The sequence below is a fragment of the Mandrillus leucophaeus genome, unplaced genomic scaffold, assembly GCF_000951045.1.
Source record: "Mandrillus leucophaeus isolate KB7577 unplaced genomic scaffold, Mleu.le_1.0 Scaffold279, whole genome shotgun sequence".
Lineage (NCBI taxonomy): Eukaryota > Metazoa > Chordata > Mammalia > Primates > Cercopithecidae > Mandrillus > Mandrillus leucophaeus.
In genome coordinates this window covers 2,400,238-2,421,992 of record NW_012102909.1, presented here as the reverse complement: position 1 = coordinate 2,421,992, position 21,755 = coordinate 2,400,238, and the positions used below count along the sequence as shown (strand labels likewise).

The 21,755-nt window shown below is 36.7% G+C and overlaps 1 protein-coding gene across 1 annotated transcript in view; it reads right to left on the bottom strand.

Annotated features, from left to right (window-relative positions):
• The window catches only part of GMCL1 (germ cell-less, spermatogenesis associated 1), a 52,526-nt gene that overhangs the window by 22,390 nt on the left and 8,381 nt on the right, over positions 1-21,755 (bottom strand). The window contains exons 2-9 of the mRNA XM_011985018.1: positions 21,145-21,268; positions 19,009-19,105; positions 17,812-17,909; positions 15,580-15,692; positions 14,634-14,699; positions 11,303-11,387; positions 9,180-9,270; positions 3,255-3,392 (exon numbers count right to left, since the gene is read on the bottom strand). Coding sequence (XP_011840408.1) covers positions 3,255-3,392; positions 9,180-9,270; positions 11,303-11,387; positions 14,634-14,699; positions 15,580-15,692; positions 17,812-17,909; positions 19,009-19,105; positions 21,145-21,268 — 812 coding nt within the window. The remainder of the gene's footprint in view (positions 1-3,254; positions 3,393-9,179; positions 9,271-11,302; positions 11,388-14,633; positions 14,700-15,579; positions 15,693-17,811; positions 17,910-19,008; positions 19,106-21,144; positions 21,269-21,755) is intronic.

The window sequence follows — 21,755 nt, the reverse complement described above, 5'->3', positions numbered from 1 at the left end:
CTCCTGGGTTTGAGCGATTCCCCTACCTCAGCCTCCCCAGTTGCTGGGATTACAGGCATGTGCCACCACACCTGCTTATTTTTTGTATTTTAGTAGAGACGGAGTTTCACTGTGTTGTCCAGGATGGTCTCGATCTCCTTACCTTGTGATCCACCCACCTCCGCCTCCCAAAGTGCTGGGATTACAGGTGTGAGCCACCGTGCCCGGCCAAAAATGTTTTAGAATTTAAATTGCAAAATTTTTGTATAACCTCCTTTAAAACCAAAAGCATTTTAACAAGTTAAAAACATGAGTACATATTTTTGTTTCTCTTGTCATGGCTTAATCCAAAAGAGTAAAAAGTCAAACTTCAAATCTTTCTGGTCATTGGTAGCTCAAGGATTCTAGGTCCCATGTCTTAAAAGCAGCATTCCAAAAGTAAGTCAATGTAACACAAGTTCAAATGCAATGTTAATAGCATTGCAAAAGGAAAAAAAAAAAGAATCCCTGGTAAAATATGGGATAAAAAGAAGTGAAGCAGGTTCCTTTACACAGAGTTTTCAATATGTTTGTATGCAATCATTTCCAAAAAGGAAGAAACACGAGGCAGAGTTTGCCAGAATCCTTTTTGGCAGAGAGCTACTGTTGGCTGGAAAGATTCTGAAAAAGTGCCTTCAAGAAACTTCGACTATGTAGACTAAACTTTGACTAAATAGTAATATGTTTCAGCACTTATTTTAAACTTTATCAGACCAAGGTCCAAAACAAAAACTCAAAATAGGGGCTAGGTGCAGTGACTCATGCCTGTAATTCCAGTATTTTGGGAGACCGAGGCGGCAGGATTGCTTAAGACTAGAAGTTTGAGAAGAGCCTGGGTAACATAGCAAGACTCTGCCTCTACCCGCCTGCCCCTCTCCAGGCCACAGGGCGAAAAATAAAATAGGCATGCCAGGGTGGTATTTGACAGTGTCATGGATCCGATCTGCAGCTGAGATCTGGTCTACAGCAGTTTTGAATATAAACACAGTATTTTCCCAATGGAATAAATGAGATACATGAGACTGAATTTATTTAGATTATTTCCCTAGTTTTACACAAAGAATATGGAAAGGGGACCTCTAAAACAATATTATTTGAAAATGTCATGTCTTACGTTTACGAACTTTAAAAAGCAAAAAAAGATACTTCCTAATTTGCCCAGCATTTTTTGTTTAAGTGAAGGGAAAAGTGTATCTTCAGGTATACATACACTCACACGAATCCACTTAAAACTAATATGGCTTATAGCAAAAAACTAAGCCTACAAGTTGAACTACTTTATGAAACACATAAATCAGATGTAGATAATGAAGATGAGTGACCAAACATTTACATAGTAAAAATTCCTACATGGACAAATAGGAGTACTCTGTATAGAGCATCTAGGTAGAAAATAGTAACGCAAAATTATGGAGAAGCCTGGTTCAAAAACGCTTATGTATAATAACATAAAAATCTAGTTCTGAAGCTATTTTCTGAATTTATTACATGGATTTGTATACTTTTTCATTTTCAGTAACTTATTTTCACACAACTGACAATGAGGTAATTGCGTAGAAAGTTGGAACAGAGTGGCAGAAATTGATATAATTGCTGAAGGAAATGAAAAAGAGAAATAACGAACTAAAAGTAGTATAAGAAGTCCCAAGGTTCAAGCTTAGTGTTGAAATGTCAATTTGCAGTGACACCAATACGAGAGCTGTAGAATGCTCTGCAGCAGTACTCAGCACAAAGTAGAGTGCTTGACACAGTTGAATCCTAAAATAAAGTGCTTCTATACAAAGTCCCAATTCAACTTTTAATTAAACATGTTTCTAAATTTTTTACCTAAAGCTGGCAAACAGATGTACTCAAAATCTCCATATTGCCAAATGCCTAACTTTGATTAATGTTAACACATTTGGCACTATTTCTGAAAAATGATCAAGTTTTAGGTTGATTAATCAAAATAATTTCAACTCATTTCAAATCTAAGATACCTTTCTACTGACAGCATATATCAATCTATCTCAATAATGTGAATTAGGTGGCTTCCTTCTGTCCCTTCACAATGTGATAAATATGTGGTAAATAATTATCTGTAAGATATGGTAACAACGACTGACATCTGCCAGAAAATACAGGATCTAAACTCTTTCTGATTCTATATTGAATAAACTATTTTAGACTAGAAATACTTGTACCCATCTTGCAATCCAAAAATATAAAGCTTATCCACTTGCATCACAGGCACACTTAAATTAAACCACTTTAGAACAAACTTTTCCCCAATCTCCTTCAAAAGTCATTTGCAAAAAGCCTTAAAAGGAAGTACAGTTAGAGTGGCATATGTAATTGGCTTTGGCATCTAATATTACATCATTGCTAGAGCCTGGTATTTAACAGATACTAAAACTATTATAGAACTGCTATACTATAAGGAATGTAAAATTCAGAGAATTTGTGATTTAAACAGCATCTATAAACTTGCTGAAGTGATTTTATAAAAATGCACCACTTCCAAATATACCAGAAGAGTTAACTCTAAGTTTTTTTTCCCTTCAATTCCTTTCCAAATAAGTATACAGATTTCAGGAACAATTTAAATCTATAAACATACAGCTATGTCACAATTAAGGTGTAAAAAAAGTCACAACTTTTTACACAAATCTGTAACTCTAATTATTACTGCAAACATGACATATAAATCTTCAAACAGAAATTCTATTTTCCATTTCTTATATGTATATATAGTACTAAATGGAATTATTCACAAGCACTAGAGATTTAACTCAGGTAAATCAGTAGTTATTTCAAAAAATTTAAATTATAATTAGCAAAGACACATTTGCTTCAACATGAAGTTTAAGACTTTAAGAAAAAACCAGAATAAACAAATTTAAGGAGCACTAATAGAAAAATCAGTTATGATCTTTAAATACTTCAAAAGTCATTTTTAAAAGTCTGATCCAAAATCATGTACTGGTTTATTAAATTAAAGAACATCCATATTACAGAATACTAGATAATCATTTAAATATTCTAGAGAGTATTTAATGAAATATGATATGGGAAAATACTCATGATATGTAAGCATGGAAAATTACCTCTATAGTATGATTCCACTTTGGAATAAACATGTATACCTTTTTGGGATTAATAATAATTTCTACTTCCTTGTTCTATTCTATGATCTATATTACTGTTATAATCAGAAATATATTACTTAAAATTACAAATTCATTATGTTCTCTTACCTGAAGGTACTATAGCATCTTGTTCAATAATTCTTGCAGAGGCCAGATCACTGATAATATATTGTAACCTTAAATGTCTGAATACCGACACAAATGGTTTTCCTTGTTCAGTTTCAAGAAAGGCCATACCTTCAAAATCTATAAAAAACCATGTAAGTTAAACAGTCATTCTTTTCAAACCTATTATTCTTAAATGTTTTGATGGACGGGAGATACACACATACACTCACATCTATTAGAATACAAAATAAGGTAGTTTTAAAGTTCTCGAGAATTTTATAAACCTTAGGTTTACAGATAAAAACATACGGAGATTTATTTTAAAATCCCAGGAAATTAACTTTGGTCCTAATGAAACCTCTGGGCTGGGAATTCAGCTGTTTCTGGGCATTTGGCATTTATAGCGCAGCAAGTTGGGAAAGGAAGGCTTGAGAAAGGTACTTAGGGTTACACACTCTCACCAGAATCCCCCTCCCAGGAACCGAACAGGCCAGTGAAACTCTGGAGCCCAAAAGCCTCACTCAAGGGTAAGGTACACAGGACAAAGACTATCTCTTAATTTCTTTTAAGTTACATTTCAGCTACATGTAATGAACACTAGTTAACATATTAATTCTCTATTGAAATACAAAATAAGAAAGACTACGTATGGCTAGCCGTGGTGGCTCACGCCTGTGATCCCAGCATTCTGGGAGGCTGAGGCTGGCAGACTGTTTATGCCCAGGAGTTAAGAGACCAGCCTGGGCAACATAGTGAGATGCTATCTCTATTAAAATAAAATAAAATAAAATAAAACAAAATTAAATAAAAGACAGACATTGTAGCCATAGTTTTGCAACAGTTAGGTAGTATTCAGTTATTATTAAGATAATTCAAAGGCTGGGCACGGTGGCTCACACCTGTAATCCTGGCACTTTGGGAGTCTAAGGTGGAAGGATCACTTGAGTCCAGGATGTCTAAGACCAGTCTGGCCAACATTGTGAGACTCCCATCTCTACAAAAAATAAAAATAAAAAAATTAGCGAGGTGTGGTGGCATGTGTCTGCAGACCAGACCCAGCTCCTCAGGAGGCTGAGATGGAAAGATTGCTTGAGCCCAGGAGTTAGAGCTTGCAGTGAGCTATGATTGTGCCGCTGCACTCCAGCCTGTGTGACAGAGCAAGACCCTGTCTCTAAAATAAATAATAATAATAATAATCATAATCATAATCATAATAATACTGAAAACAGAATAATTCGGCCGGGCGTGGTGGCTCATGCCTGTAATCCCAGCACTTTGGGAGGCCGAGGCGGGTGGATCACGAGGTCAGGAGTTCAAGATCAGCCTGGCCAAGATGGTGAAACCCCATCTCTACTAAAAATACAAAAAAGATTAGCCAGGCGTGGTAGTGGGTGCCTGTAATCCCAGCTACTTGGGAGGCTGAGGCAGAGAACTGCTTAAACCTGGGAGGCAGAGGATGCAGTGAGCTGAGATCATGCCACTGCACTCCAGCCTAGGTGACAGAGTGAAACTTTGTCTCAAAAAAAGAAAAGAAAATAGAATAATTCAAGTTTATGAAGTATATAATTTTTTTTCTTTTAGGGAGAATTTAAGGTTATTCCCAAAAATTACCCTCAGTTACATTCCAGTGTGCTTTCATGAGTCAGAAGGAAGGTTTAGGGTTACTGCTATCAAACAGGTATTTGTGCATGAGCCCTGGTCTATGTTTTCTGTTAAACAACATACACCCAGGAGAGTATGTACATCCAGTCCTGTTGCTATTAAGGATAAGGAGAAAAACAAGACAGTTGCCATTATAGACTATTATGTCTCAAACCATGCTTCATATAGAATACAGGTTTTCTGTAGACCAAAAGGTGTTCACTAAAATATTTTTTTCCTGAAAATTGTAAAAAGACAGCCAAGTTAATGAAAAGAATTTCCACATTATCTCATATATTTTTTGTATTCCCTTGGCACCTGCTTAGAGTCAGCAAAGCAAACAAGAAAGCAGTAAATTCATTAAAAAAATTAATACTTAACTTTGCTTATTTATACAACAGGTGTGTGACGGTGGATTTATATCTCTTGCTTTTAAAAATAACAACATTGGTTCTAGTTCACACGTTGAATTAAATGTGCCAATTTCATGGGGTGTGCTGAGAATACCATTTTGTTTTTACAGGTGTTCTGTCACATGAACAAGACATAAAAATCTAATTCTGGATTGTCTCATAGAAATCTGGTGATTATATCTCACGAAGCCTTTTCGTCAAGGCTGTAGAAGAGACTGGCTCATTTACTTCTGTAAGAATTTATAGAACCAAAAAAAATGTTTTAAAGTTGCTTGCTGGACAACATGTGGCCATACTTATTCCATCAGCCAAATTCAATAGCAATCCTTAAGTATAATTGTGTAGAAAACTTTCTAAATTTCTATTGTTTCTTGTAGTCCTGATCCATATAGATCTGAAAAGTCAAAGAATTAAGATAACTTAAAAGAAATATACAAAAATATATGCCGGGTGTGGTGGCTCACGCCTGTAGTCCTAGCACATTGGGAGGCCGAGGCAGGCAGATCACTCGAGGCCAGAAGTTCAAGACCAGCCTGGCCAACATGGCAAAAACCCATCTCTACTAAAAATACAAAATATTAGCTGGGTGTGGTGGCATGCACCTGTAGTCCCAGCTACTTGAGAGGCTGAGGCAGGAGAATTGCTTGAATCTGGGAGGCGGAGGCTGCAGTGAGCCAAGATCGCACCACTGCACTTCCAACCTGGGTGACAGAGCAAGACTCCACCTCAAAAAAAAAAAAAAAAAAAAAAAAAAAAAAAAAAAAAAAAAGAAAGAAAGAAAGAAAGAAAGAAAGACAGACACCAAAATATAACGAGTGAGGGATCACAAGTGTTTTTTTCTATCCTATTTCCTAAGTAAGCATCTTATTTACAATTTAAAAACTATTGAAAATGACTCTATAAAATCTTCACGGAAAAACAAGAGCATTAGACATACATTTTGGTTTGTGCAATCAATGTCTCCCTGAAAAGTTATGTTGAACTGTAAACTTTCACACCTCAGGGGCTGGGAGGGAGAGCCTCAAGTGGGAAACCAGAAGTGGACCACAGCTTGCTTCTCTAGGTTCTGCCACTTAGGCTACAGGGCAATTTCTCTTTTGATTGATCGCTGTGGTGGATCTATCTGAAGCACAAATGATCATAAGGTTCTATCAACATTTGCCTAACATCTGCTGTTTCTACTGAGTCCCTCTGTCTTTTTAACTTCTTCTCCATCCTTGTCTCTTTCCGGTTTTCTTTTGTCTTTTTTTTTTTTTTTGAGATGGAGTCTCGCTCTGTCACCCAGGCTGGAGTGCAGTGGCTGGATCTCAGCTCACTGCAAGCTCCGCCTTTGGGTTCAAGTGATTCTCCTGCCTCAGCCTCCCTGGCAGCTGGGATTACAGGCGCCTGCCACCTCACCCGGCTGGTTTTTTGTATTTTTTAGTAGAGACGGGGTTTCACCGTGTTAGCCAGGATGGTCTCGATCTCCTGACCTTGTGATCCGCCCGTCTCGGCCTCCCAAAGTGCTGGGATTACAGGCTTGAGCCACCGCGCCCGGCCCTCTTTCAGTTTTTCTCTCTTCTGTTTATTTAAATGCTTTCCCCTACTTTTCTCCTCTATAATTTCCCTAGTCCCTCTTTAATTGCCATAATGTAACATGATTTAAGATACAAGTTTAGTATTTTTGTTCTTCAAGGAAATCAAGTTATATTTCACTGATATGGTTCTTTACATATTTTTATTTCAAGAGTTTTACAGAAAAATAATTTATCTGGCTCTGAGGTAGGAAATCTAACTACATAAAATAATTCTATAAAATGAATTTAACTAAGCTATAAAGAGCAGGAAATTTTAAAATTAAGAACATCTATTCATCAAAAAACATTTTTTTTTCCTTTTTTTTTGAGACAGGGTCTCACACTCCGCTGTCCAGGCTGGAGTGCAGTGGTGTTTGGCCATGGCTCACTGCAGCCCCGACCCCCCCAGGCTCAGGTGATCCTCCCCCCATGTCAGCCTCCCCAGTAGCTGGGAATACAGACAAGTGCACACCACCATGCCCTGCTAATTCTTTTTTTTTTGAGACAGAGTTTCGCTCGTTGCCCAGGCTGGAGTGCAGTGGCGCAATCTTGGCTCACTGCAACCTCTGCCTTCTGGTTTCAAGCGATTCTCCTCCCTCAGGCTCCCTGGCAGCTGGGATTACAGGCGCCTGCCACCAAGCCCAGCTAATTTTTGTATCTTTAGTAGAGATGGGGTTTCACCATGTTGGCCAGGCTGGTCTCCAACTCCTGACCTTGTGATCCGCCCACCTCAGCCTCCCAAAGTGCTGGGAGTACAAGCATGAGCCTCCGTGCCTGGCTGCCCTGCAAATTCTTTATGTTGCTCAGGCTGTCCTTGAACTCCTGGGCTCAAGTGAGCCTCCTGCCTTGACCTCCCAAAGTGCTGGGATTACAGGCGTGAGCCACGGCACCAACCAAAAAGACATCTTTAATAAATTAAAAAGATGACCTACAAACTGGAAGTGCAGAACGTATTTACGACAAAGTATTAGTTATCAGGAATATATAAAGAAAGCCTACAAATCAGTAAGAAAAGACAAATGTGACATTACAATAGGAAACATACCTAAACAGATATCTCACAGAAGAGGAAACATGTGGCTAATAACCATATTAAGGGTCGTTCAATCTCTTTAGTTATAAAGGAAATTAAAATTAAGGCCACAATGTGACATAGTTCCATAACAACTAAAACAAAATGATACATCACCCAGTGGCGTGTTGCCGCTGGCTTATAGGAGCTGACTGTGTACATCTCCTTTTTCACAAAGTGATGTCATGTTGGTAGTTTGCAATCAATCAGCCACGATGGGAAAATTTGTACCATGGGAATTAAAAAATGGTACTAATCAGGGATTGTTTTTTTCAGAGTCAGCTTATTAGCACACCACTATGTAATATATGTTAAGATATATATACTTGGTGCAATAATATATATTTTTAAAGCAAAAGAATAAACACGAAGTTCAAGATAGTGGTTAGGAAAAGTCAGAGGGACACAATAGAAAAGAAGCACATGAGTTAGACTGAAGTTACTGATATTCTAATTCTCCAAGATTAGGTCATAAAGGCTCAACGTATTAAAAATAAACCAAAAAGGTGGCTATAAGCTAAGCAACTCATGAACTAAGGATTATGATTTATCCAGTTCTTTGCACCTGACAGCCATAAAAAATGCTTTTTCTAGATATGTTTTAGCAAAGTAAAAAATAACATACATACATTTTAATATACACACACATGTATTTTTTACATTGCATGCCCTTCTTTGTACAGATAAGACCTTATAGCAGTTGATCTTAACCAATTTTAGATCAGTCTCTACTGAGAATCCGACGGAAGGCATGGAAGCTCTCCTCCCACAAATGTATGCAGCAGCACACACACATATCAAATTCTGTAACCACTTTTGGGGGTCAGTGACACATGAAAGCCTATCTATGGCCCCCATGTTAAGAATGGTTGCCTGACAGGGTATAGTTTGTTAGAGAAGACTCAGTGTGGTCAAGACAAATGCAGTCAACAAGATCTGTTGGTGATATAATGGGAAAAACAATCGTTTTGGGGGATCAAGAGTATGGTGATAGTTCAAGGAGTAACAATTCAGATAATGATAGGTAAGGCATTTTTCTTATCTAGCCTTGATTTTCTCACTGTAAATGAGAGGCTGAAGTAGATAACTGCTAAGGTTTTCTCTAAGCTCTAAAATTAAGTCTATAAACAAGTCAGGGCCTGATTTCATTTGATTAATTAATTTATTTATTTTCTGTTCTCACGGGGCCTGATTTTAATAAATTTCCTTTTAAAAGACAAGTTCTCAAAAACTTCAGGCCTACCTTTCCTCTGTTTAGAAAACCAGACATCTGTCTCTGTCAAAAGCTGTTTTAAAGATCCATTCCAAGAAGGCACAAGTTGAAGGAACATCCACTGGGTTAAAAAAATTAAATAAGAAAACAATTATGAAATTTCATCATTTTATGATTTTACATTTTCAGATTGCTTTCACCTTAAAATATAATAGCTAAAAAATTTAACTTCTACTTTACCAGCAATTGCAAAAAAGAAAGTACAACTATTAGATGACATGCTTATAAGCACTCAATTTATCATGGCATTATCATAGTCCAATGGCTGGGTGCTGTGGCTCACACCTATAATCCCAGCACTTGGGAGGCCAAGGCGGGCAGATCACTTGAGAGAGGTTTAGACCAGCCTGGGAAACATGGTGAAACTCCACCTCTATGGAAAAAAAAAAAAAAAAAAAAGGGCATGGTGGCATGCATCTGGAGTCCCAGCTACTCAAGAGGCTGAGGTGGGAGGACCTTTTGAGCCCTGGAGGTCAAGGTTGCAGTGAGTCATGATTGCACCACTGTGTTCTAGTCTAAGTGACAGAGCGAGACCTTGTCTCGAGGAAAAAAGAAAAAAAAAATCACAGTCCAGTGATAAAAATTGGATGTGGGTGCTAAGGAGTAAGCCAATCCTTGAGAAGTCTTTATGGTAACTCACTGGAGATTACTGTATTAAAAAGGTAAAGGTCTAATATGTATATTACATTAGTAATTTTATACTAACTTATTCTACTGACTAACAACTCAATTTCACTAAATACTATATGAGATTATAAAAGCAAGAAATTAACACGGGAAAAAGAAGCTTCTTTGTCTTATTGCTGCTGAGATAATATGCACAGCAGGTAAGAGCAAAAACTTTTAAATCCTGGACCTGGCACTTAAGAGCTGGGCACATTACCTAATATCTCTGGGCCTTAATTTCTTCATTTGTAAAATGAGCATGATAATATGTTTACCTCATAGGACACTAAAATATTTAATATATATAAATACTTAGAATGGTGCATGGCATGTAAACACCCTGTAAGTATTAGCACTTATCATTACTGGCAAAAAGCAGTTATAACAACAGAAATGAATGCCACTGTGACAACTCACTGCAGGCTGCACCTCCTAGGTTCAGGTGATCCTCCCACCTCAGCCTCCTGAGTAGCTGGGACTACAGGCACAAACACCACACCCAGCTAAGCTTTCGTATTTTTTGTAGACAGGGGTTTTTGCCATGTTACCCAAGCTGATCTTGAACTCTGCGCCGTAAGCGATCCGCCAGCATGGGCCTCCCAAATTGCTGGGATTACAGGCGTGAGTCACTGTGCCTGACCTCTGCACCAATTTTTTAAAAGACTGGATAGCCCAGATAGTAAAGTTCCTTGAAGAAAATAGTAACAAAATTTCATCTCTACCATAGAAACAAACAAACAAAGAGTCTCTATGAGATAAGCTAGAAAGTGTCTCAGTCTGACGTTTCACAACTGTGTTAAATACTCACAACAGTTTTGGGGACAAAAGGGTAAAGGCAGGATTATGCAGTACGAAGAGGGCAATGGACTGGGACTCCCAAGATCCAGTCTCTGCCTCAAGCCTGCTCTGAGTCTCACTATCTACATGAAAGAATAGTGGCTGATCTGTATCTTCAAAGAGTTGTGAAAATAAAATTAGATTTTTAAAATGTTGAAACTTTTCAAAACGATGAAGTAAAACATATGCCAGACATGCAAACAAGCTTTTGAAAGAAAAATTTCAACATTGCTTAGAAAAAGTGTCTCTAAAAATACCATCATTAACTGAAGCTCAACTTTGAAAACGTTCCTAAAAATGATATAAAACATTTCTGATTATGTAAATAAATAACAACAATATATTTTTTGTTAAAGAGAACTCTGGGAAAAAACAGAAAAGTATTCCATAGAAAAGTACAAAAAATAAAGTTAAAATCACTAATGATACCAAATCCCTAAATATAAAGACTTTTTAATGTTTTGGCCTATTTCCTTTTCCTACATTTATAACCATCCCTTTATTGCTGGACACTGTTTCCAGTTTTTCACCATTATACACAGTGCTGAGGTGACATCCTTGCATAATATGACATCATATTATGTCAGTACCTTTTTTAGAGCGGTGTATATATCCATCTCCACTTGCATCACAAATAAGTTAGATGAACCAATGAGCTGTTTCATGACATTTATACTGAAAAGGATAAATAGAGGGAGTGAGCTTATCTTTAGGCACAGGCTAAAGGATCCTGGTGGAACTAAAAGCTTTGTCTTTCTTTTAAAAAATACGTGGAATTAAAAATGACAGCAGTCCTTCTGCCCAAGACAAAGAATCTTAGAAAACAATCTATCTGGATACAAGGATACTTTTAATTCAGATAGTGTGCTGTGAAAGGTCCTTTTCACACTGATAGGGAAACAAAGAGCTCTGATCTGCTGATTAATCAAGTTAAAGCAAGGTTCCATATGATAATTTTCAGTATGCGCTGATAAAATGACAGCCATCCTCTTTTGCCTTCCACCATCCCACTTCTATGTTTTGTTTTGTTCTTTAAAAAAATGCCAGGCATAGTGGCTCACATCTGTAATCCCAGCACTTTGGGAGGCAGGAGAATCATTTGAAGCCAGACGTTTGAGACCAGCCTGGACAACATGGTGAGACCTTGTGTACCAAAAAAAAAAAAAAAAAGTAGTCCCAGCTACTTGTGAGGCTGAAGGGGTAGAAGGATCACTTGAGCCCAAGAGGTGGAGGTTGCAGTGAGCCGAGACTGTACCACTGCACTCCAGCCTGGGCAACAGAGCAAGATACTGTCTCCAAAAAAAAAAAAAAAAAAAAAGACACTAGAACAGCTATATCGTCAAAGTAATCTTTAACCTCTAGGCTTAAGAGAATTGCTTAGTCATAAACTATGGTTTTAGTACTATTCAAGAGCATAAGATCAAGAAACATGTGCTATTTAGAGTGAAAATGACATCATCAGTTATTTTGTTTTGTTTTGCTTTTCCTTTGTTCTTTCTTTGAGCCACAAAAAGCCAAGAGAGCATGTGGGTTTTTAAGAGGATCCTGCTCCTTTTTCAAAAAGCTCAATGAGAAATTAGAGTTGTCCCCTTGTATCTGTGGGGGGTTGGTTTCAGAACCCCCTACAAATACCAAAATCCTCTATGCTCAAGGCCCTTATATAAAATGGCACAGTATTTGCATGTAACCTATGCACATCCTCTCATATACTTTAAATCATTTCTAGGTGTTCTTATAGTACTTACTACAATGTAAATGTTATACAATAGTTGTCATACAATATTGGGTTTTTTGTTATCATTTTTTAAAGATTTTCCCCCAAATCTTTTCAATCAGCAGTTGGTTGAATCCACAAATGGAGAACCCATGGATATGGAGGGTTGACTGTATTAAAGTGTTTCTAATGATTTTCAAATCAAACATTCTACAGTGATTTATTTATGCCTCGATATCACCAGGTGATGAATGTCTCTCACACTTCTCTACCAAATTACCTCGTAAAGGCAAAAGAAAGGAAAAAACCCAATGATCTAGGTGGTGGTCTAACCATAAAAATAACATTTCTATAAATGGTATCTTGAGAGTTCAAGGAAATTTGAATTCCCTCTATTCTATAATGTATTTAAACATAAAAATGTTTACCTCTCCCCCACCTCAACAACAACAACAACAACAAAAAATCAGTAAAATTCACATCCCGGGAAGCTATGCAATGTTTGACTTTAGTTTTGTACATTTCCATCAGAAAGTCACTTACTCCTGGGCACATTTGTATCCCTGTCTACAAAGCACCGCTGTCAAGTAAATGCAAGCCAGAAAATGACTGTAATGCCAACCAGTCTTCAAAACTTCACTGCTAGCCAGATTTTCTCAGACCCATCACAAATACCTTAGTCCCATTACTATAAATAAGTTCCCTGACAGCAAGAGACCATGACAAAATCATCTCTGCATCCTTCACAGCCACAAACAGAACATCTTTACATAATGAACAGTTAGGAAGTACTTGCTGCAGGAATAAATGGATAATATGCGTACTTAATCCAAAAAGCCAAACTAACCTGGGTGCAGTGGTATGTGCCTATAATCCCTGCTACTTGGAGGCTGAGGTGGGAGGACTGCTTGAGCCCAGGAGTTTGAGTCTAGCCTGGGCAATATAGCAAGGCCCCCATCTCTTTAAAAAAGAAAGACTGCTATATAGCTTGGGTGGTGGGCAGTCCTCATTGTCACCGCCATATATCTTGTAGGTTTTTAGAACCCTGGAATCCATTTCTCACGGGTGACTGCGGTCCTATTATTCCAGCTTGGACTACATGGTCCACAGGTGACAGAGAAATCTTGGCCCTCTGGCTCCATCTCCAGGACCTCTGGCTCTGCGGGTCCCGCTTGAAGATGAAGGCAGCGCAGTTGACTGTGGGAGCCTCTGCAGCCCCAGCCTGAAGCCTGCATGGGACCCTGTGTGGTGCTAAGTTTTTTTTAAAGGAAGACTGATATTTTCTCAAAGAGAGGGGACGTCACTATGTTGCCCAGGATGATCTCGAACTCCTAGATTCAAGCAATCCTCCCAACTTGGCCTCCCAAAGAGCTGGGATTACAGATCTAGGTTTTCCTAAATCTGCTTTTCTGGTAGAGAAACCCTGAGGACTGATTGGCTTTTGCTTGTCTAAAACCATGGCCTGCGAATTCGTAACATTCAGGGACATGGCCATAGACTTCTGTCATCAGGAGTGGGAATACCTTGACCTGGTTCAGAAGACCTTGTACCAGGAGGTGACAGTGAAGAACTATGGTAACTTGGTCTCACTGGGGTCTCACTCACACTGAGGCTGGAGTGCAGTGTCGCAATCACAGCTCACTGTAACCTTGACCTCCATGGCTCAAGCAATCCTCCTGCCTCAGCCTCCAGAGTAGCTGGGATTACAGATTTGAATTCAAGGAGTGAAATAATCAGAGACGGAAAAATGTACATTTATAGGAGCCACACATTTGTTACGCCACATCAGAGAATTCATTCTAGTGGGAAAACCGATCAACATGAAAAGTTTTTGAAGGTTTAAAAAAAAAAAAAGGCCAAAACAGTTTCTTCAAACTTATTTCTCAATAATAAAGATGATTTTAAAAATATACCTTTTAAATTCTCTAAAAGTCTGGCAAAACCTGAAACTTTTCTATAGTCTTATAACAGTAATGCATTTTTCTATTAAAATTGGTTAAAACGGTAGACATAATATCCATTATATTATTCACAACAAAGAAATAAGTTTGTGTAGCATTTCTTCAGCTTATGGATGTAGTCAAGCCCTTTCATTAAATTGTTTGCTTTTTCATATTTTTGTGTTCTACAAAAATGTTACGTACTTTAACAAATGATAAACAATATTTTAGGATGACTAATTATAAAGTTACTTGAAATTCAAATACCTGAGTTCTTTAAAAAGTTCAGCATTCTGGTGAGTCATCAAATTGTTTAGAAGCCATTCAAGGCACCTGAAATTAAAACATATAATTATTACATTACATACCATGTATTTACAATTTATTAAGTAGGACTTATAGTTAAAATCAGAATATTAATCTTGCCAGAACATGCTCAAAACTTTTAACTTAACAATAGGAAATTTAGTATTATTTTTGTCAGTGGATATTATTAAGAGAATATTTCCTTTATATTAATGAGAGCATTTCTAGTTTTAAAACTTCATTTTGAGTTTGTGTTAAATAGTTTATCAAGGGGTCTGCATACTACTATAACCTTTAAAATCTCAAAACAGGTACTGCAACTTTCAAGAGTTAGAAGGACTGTCAGTCATTGCAATGATATAATGTCTATCAGGCCTACTTCTTAAACAATTTTAATAGAAAATGTACTATAAAGTGCAGTGGCATGATCACAGCTCACTGCAGTCTTGAACCTCCTGGGCTCAAAGAATCCTCTGACCTCAGCCTCCAGAATGGCTGGGACCACAGGTGCATGCCACCATGCCTGGCTAATTTTTTAAATTTTTTGTAGAGATGGGGTCTCCCTATGTTGCTCAGGCTGGTCATGATCTCCTGGGCTTAAGTGATCCTTCTGCCTTGGCCTCCCAAATCACTGGGATTACAGGTGTTAGCTACCACACTTGACCAAGAGTGACCAAGGTTTTTATAAGCATATATATAACCCATATGGTCACTGACAAAGACAACACTTTTGAGGAATTTACTAATTAGTCCAAAAGTTAAAATGGGCTTTTTATTTAACAAAACTCCATTCCCCATCCTAATTTTCCTTAATTCTTTCTTTCTTATAGCTATACATTCTCTTAAGAAACTAAAGCAACCAAATTCCTAAAGTGGGATAGGAAGAAAAATGAGAAAGGTAACTCACTTTTTCTTTACAGAATCTAATCCATAGGTCCCTGCTGATGTGTAATAGCCACATACAGTTTTCACATTAATTGTTTCCTTCATTGTCTCACCACACTGCTGTATTAAACCGTCCTGTAAATATAAATAAGCACTGGAAAGGCCCATTTCACGTGGGAAAAATTAGCTCTGATATGTGCTTTTACATATTAAAAAGGAAAAAAAAAAGAAGGAAGAAAGAAAAGAAAGAAAACTCATTAAGTGCAGCAAATCTAAGTTTTGTGGTTTTTTTTTAACAAGTCCAATAAAAATACTGAAAAAAATTCAGCAAGTATTCAACTAAATACTTGGAATTTGAAAATGGAAGGTGGGGGGAGCAGTCAGGTAGAGATGAATACTGCTATTCTTTTTCTTTTCTATTCTTCCCTCTCTGAGACCTTTGCAAATTTCTTTAGCAGCATTTTGTCTGTTTTGCCATTTCTTTTTAAATTAAGAAGACTACATAGTCAGTTAACCATGTCATGGGCCTAAACAAATAGTATGCATTAGCAGAAAGTAATTATTAAGTTTAAAATAACTACAATATCTAAGAGACACACCTACAACAAGTATATTGTTATGTTAAATTATGAACATTAAAGTTTTAACCTAAAATGTTTATATAGGTTTTAAGTGAACTAACTTTAATATATGGAAAGAATACTACTTTTCGTTCAAATTTCTGAAATATATTCATCATGCAGGTATATTAAGTTAAAGAGTTAGTAAATCATAAAAGTAACGCAGAAAGTGAATTCAGAACAAAATCAAAAGGACCAGAGTTAGAAAATAAAGTATACTTATTGGAAATAAGTATTGAAAGGATCAAAACATTTTGAAAATCAAATGATCTCAACCAAGGATATTTAGCAAGCTATTAACTAATATTTCAAATGAATCAGTACAAAAATACCACACAAAAGTAAACAATTTTTTAAGATTAAAATAAAACATTGACTCCATTAGGATTTTCAACTTACCTGGAAATCATTCTAGACTCCTCCCCTTTCCTCTTAACACTTAGTCTGTCACCAAGTCCAGTGGATTATCCCTGAATCTCTCTGCTATCCACTTTTTCCTCTCCAAGCTTATTGCTACTACCCTACTTTCCTCCCTTGGACGACTGCAATAGGTTTTTGTCTCTAATGCTGTATTCGTCATTCCTTCAATTCATCTTTCACATTGTTACTGAAGTGTTCCTTCTAAAACATAACTTCGTCTTTCCCCTGATTAAAATATTCCAAAGGTGCTGTGTACGCTAAACTCAGCAATGTGTAACGGTATTTTCACGATCTGGCTTCTGCCCCTCTCTTCTCCAATCCTTCTTATGTTTATGCAGGAGCCATGTTTCTGTTAGAGTCTTGAATCCTCCACGATTTCACATCGCTAGGTCTTAGTTTACTCTGTTCTGTCTGAAATGCTCTTCCTTCTCCTCTTCCTACTTTGCAATACAAACACACTTTCAACTTTCAAGACTCAATGTGGAAATGTAACTTTCCTCTGTGATACCACCAGGGTGAACTGACCACTTCCTTCTTTATGCATTCACTAAATGCTACAGGATATTTATTATCATATCTATAATATTGAACAGCTCTTACTTTACCTCTGGGTTTGTATATCAACCCTCCCACCGCTCTCCACACATACATACTATATTGTGAACTTTTTGAAAGTAAGGATTACATCTTAAGTTACCTTTGGATTTCTGTGTCTAGTTTGACACAGTGCTCAATACACTTCGGTTAAATGAACAAATCTGTCATTCTGCCGGTAGATTAAAATACATATATGTGATTTATACACAATTCTTTCAAAACTAAGAGAAATTTAAATAGTAGGAATGCATGTTTATTTGAACCCATGAATGATATTAATTAGTAATCATAAGCCATCTGCTTAAGAGTCAAGTCATTAATGAATAGAAATCTGTAAATGACCTTAGACAAGTAAGTTTTTTCCACATTATAGTCACACTAAGATATCTACACAGAAATGGCCTGCATTCATTTTATGCAGACATTAAGACTCCCTCAGTTATAATAAATTGCTTTTGGTTAGGCATTTTAAATGATTTCTAACAAATGGCATATTTATACGTTTCATTTTTATTTAAAAACTCTAAAAAGCTAAGCTTTATTTTTGTTTTTGGAGTACACACTTTGAGACAAAGATTATTATTCTGAACCTTTCTTTGAATCATGTGCATACTTACCAACTGCAGCAAACAAGCTGCTGCCAAAATGGCAACAACTCGACTGGGCTTTATCAAGACATCATCTCGATACAGTGAACCAAATGCAACCTGCAGTGCTGAAAGCAAGGTACACATGTAGGATGAAATAATATTTATATCTATTACAAGTATTATACAAATAACAACGACGACTGTCTTCACACACAAAGACATTTGTCTAAATGTGGTATGTACACAAAAGGATAACAGAAGTATCTCTTTAATTAAAAACGCTAGTAATCGTTACTGGTTGACACTGTTAATTTAATAACAAGGTTATAAATTTCTGTTTATTCTACCAAATCTAGCTGCATTCTTCTAACATGTAATCTTGACATCAGTGGTCACAACCAAGATGCCTTGGAAGAAGTTTTATAAGATACTCCTGAGTAGACCAATCGTTAAGTACAAATACGCAGACTCAAAGATAATCTTAACCCTGCTGCTTTCAGCACTTCACCACTGAGAAATGTGGTACAGTTCCTGAGTTCTGTCCATGCCACACTTATGCCCAGCCCCCACAGTGATCTATGCCTGTCCATCCTTCCTCCACCGCCACTGTTACGAATGTCCCACATGGTTTGCTTTGTAAATATTCTTAACTATTTCTTTGCCTTTGTATTGAGCACCAGGTACTTCCATGTGGACCACCAATGAGGGGAGCAGCAAGAGCACTGGAATGGGAATGAGGAGAGCTGTCGTCTGACATAGGCTCACTAAACTGCTCTGAGATCCAAAGTAAGTCCCTTAACTCCTTTGGGCCTCAGCTTCCTCAACTAAGGATTCTTTTAGCTCTAAAACAATATTACATGATTTATGCCTTTATTGTTCCCAGAAAGTAGGGAATAATCAATAAGTATTATTTATCAGATTTTCTACATAATTAAAAAAATGGTCATACTTTTCCTTCCTTCATCCTACGTCTTCCATATCCCAGGTGGGCATATTTACAAAGATAAGTAAACAGACTGATAAGGCCCACATGACAAAACAGATTAGTGACAGGATGGACAGAACTGATAAACTATGGCGTAAATCAACATAAAATTATCACCTTGAGGTGATAAAAGGAGTTTGCTAGACTACAAGGCTAGAAGGAATTACTTAGTTTCTACCAAAAGAATAAGATTATGTTTTTATGATTGTTGCATAATAGTTAATTATTATGGTAGTTACCTTCTACATCAATGTTCTGGTCAGGAATCTCCAGTTCAATAATATTCATGCTGGATTCTTTCCAAGAACCACTGAACATACTAGAAAAGTAGCCAGACTTTAAAAAAAAAAAAAAAAGTCGACGATTATCAAGTACTTTCTGTGTCTTCCAAATTATTTTCCCATTTCTAATTCTAAGCAACTATTCTATCCATTAACTAATCTCATCCATTCTATTACTTCAACAGAAAAAGAACTGCCAAATATGTCTACAGGAGAAAAGAAATTAAGATACGGACACTACTAGGTGTATCAAAATATACTTTCAGTTTAGTACTATTTTTGACAAAAAACTAAAATTCCTATATTACTATCTAAATTGAATTCCTGTATTTCTATTTGAATCTGGTTAGCTTTTTATTCAAACTGTTGAATCCTTACTGTACACCTGAGTGGCTATAAAGGACCAAACCAGTCCCAAGTCAGCACAAACAGAATGATTCCCAAAGAAATTAGGGAAAATCCAAAATTTAGTTTAATCTAATGAGAAATTTCCAGAATGGACCTGAATTCTTGGAAAGGTATAGAATGAAGTCTTTAGTTATCTGCCAGATAGCACTCCTCATAATTAGAATTACTTTGAAATTGATCAAATATTAACTAATTTATTTAAAAATGTTACTGAGTACTTAGTATGTAGAAGGCACTGTGAATATAGCAATAAACAAAATCAATATTGTTTCTGTCTTCAGGGGGCTTATATTTTAGCATGTGGCTTGAACTATAATCAATACAGCTTCCATGAGAGGTAAAGTTTTAACAGAGGTATTCTCAACCTTAAGTTCACAAAACTGCTTCCAGATATTAAAAAGAAACAATATGAATCATATCCTGAAGTTAAAAGCAATATTCTGATATAGTGTCTGGGCAACATACTTCAAGCCAAAATAAATTTGTTTCAAAAACACATTTTTTTTTTTTTTTTTTTGAGATGGAGTCTCGCTCTGTCACCAAGGTTGGAGTGCAGTGGCGCAATCTCGGCTCACTGCAAGCTCTGCCTCCCAGGTTCACGCCATTCTCCTGCCTCAGCCTCCCGAGTAGCTGGGACTACAGGCGCCCGGGATTTCACCGTGTTAGCCAGGATGGTCTCGATCTCCTGACCTTGTGATCCGCCCACCTCGGCCTCCCAAAGTGCTGGGATTACAGGCGTGAGCCACCGCGCCCGGTCTCAAAAACACATTTTAAAACATGATTAAAATGTTAGAGAAGGCAATTCCTTTCCAAATACTTTTACTGAAAAAGTTTATACTATACTGTCTTACCAGTAATTATTCTCAAATGGTAAAGAGGAAAAATATAAGTTCCAAACGATAAAAACTGTTGTTTTATTCCTAGTGCCTAGACCAATATCTGGAATAAAATATTTGGGCCCTTAGAGCAACACTGTATTCTATTTTGAAAACTCTGATTTTTTTTTTTTTTTTTTTTTAAGACAGAGTCTCGCTCTGTTACCCAGGCTGGAGTGCAGTGGCACGATCTCAGCTCACTGCAACCTCCATCTCCCAGGCTGAAGCAATTCTCCTGTCTCAGCCTCCTGAGTAGCTGGGATTACAGGTGCCCATCACCACGCCGGCTATGAAAGTTCTGAATTTTTAAAGTGAGGTGGCAAGTAGTAATATTTTCAGTACACAAATCGACTTAGTCTATACTTTTTGGTGTTGTCTTTACCTGGATTTTCCAGGAGAGAACTTTCCACTCACACTCAATGTGAACTACAAAGCAACATTTCAGGTGAGTTTATCCAATTTAAATAACCATAAGCAAAATAAACACATTACAATCTTAACTTTAATGTTAAATATTTTTCCCCAACTTTTCCCCTTTTATCAACAGAAGGCACCAAAAAAAGCACTTTATGAAGTAATGACAAATACGTAGTATTAGGCTCGTATGATACTGAAATCTCAAAATCTCTTTCTAGACCAAACTTAGTTTTCACTAACAATGCTTACCATTTTTCTTACAGACTTTTTACCAAATGAGAGGATTTAACCACTATGGTGTTCATGCAAAAGATTACTGTGAAGTGCGATGAGAAAGCACATGATTTAAGAGTTTAAGTGATTACTCTGTTACTCAAATAGAAAAAATACTTACTTGACATAAATATATTTTGTGTAAGCTCCATTCTTCTCCTAGAGCACAAATCTTAATGTCACTGTTTTCACCATTCAAAAATAATGTTTGATAAATATATTTAGATGTACTCTTTAATTTTTTCCTGTTAAAAGAAATGAAAAAGTCACATATTTATATAAATTGAATGTTTTACTGATTTTGCATATATTTCTAAATACTCCTTTTATTCAATTTCTATTAAATAGAGTCAACTTACCTATTGTGTAAAAGGATAGGGGGAGAGTATATATTCAAATTTTCTTGTGTCTAGAAGAGTACATAAGAAATTAACAATAGTGGTTATCTCTGGGGTCCTCTATGCATGAGAGAGATAGTGGAGAAATGGGGGCGGCATGGGAGGCAGACTTTTCACTACACACATTTTAGCAATTTTGGACTAATTTAATTACCTATTCAATAGATTAAGAAGTTAGCATATTGATTTTTTTGCTTATTTCCTTATTTAAAAACCAGCACTATGAAGGAACTCAAATAGTGCAATAATCTGCAACTAGGAAATGGAGAACAAGAGTAAACATTTCACTTACCCAAGTAATTTTAAAATGATTTACATTTAATCTTACTTTAGT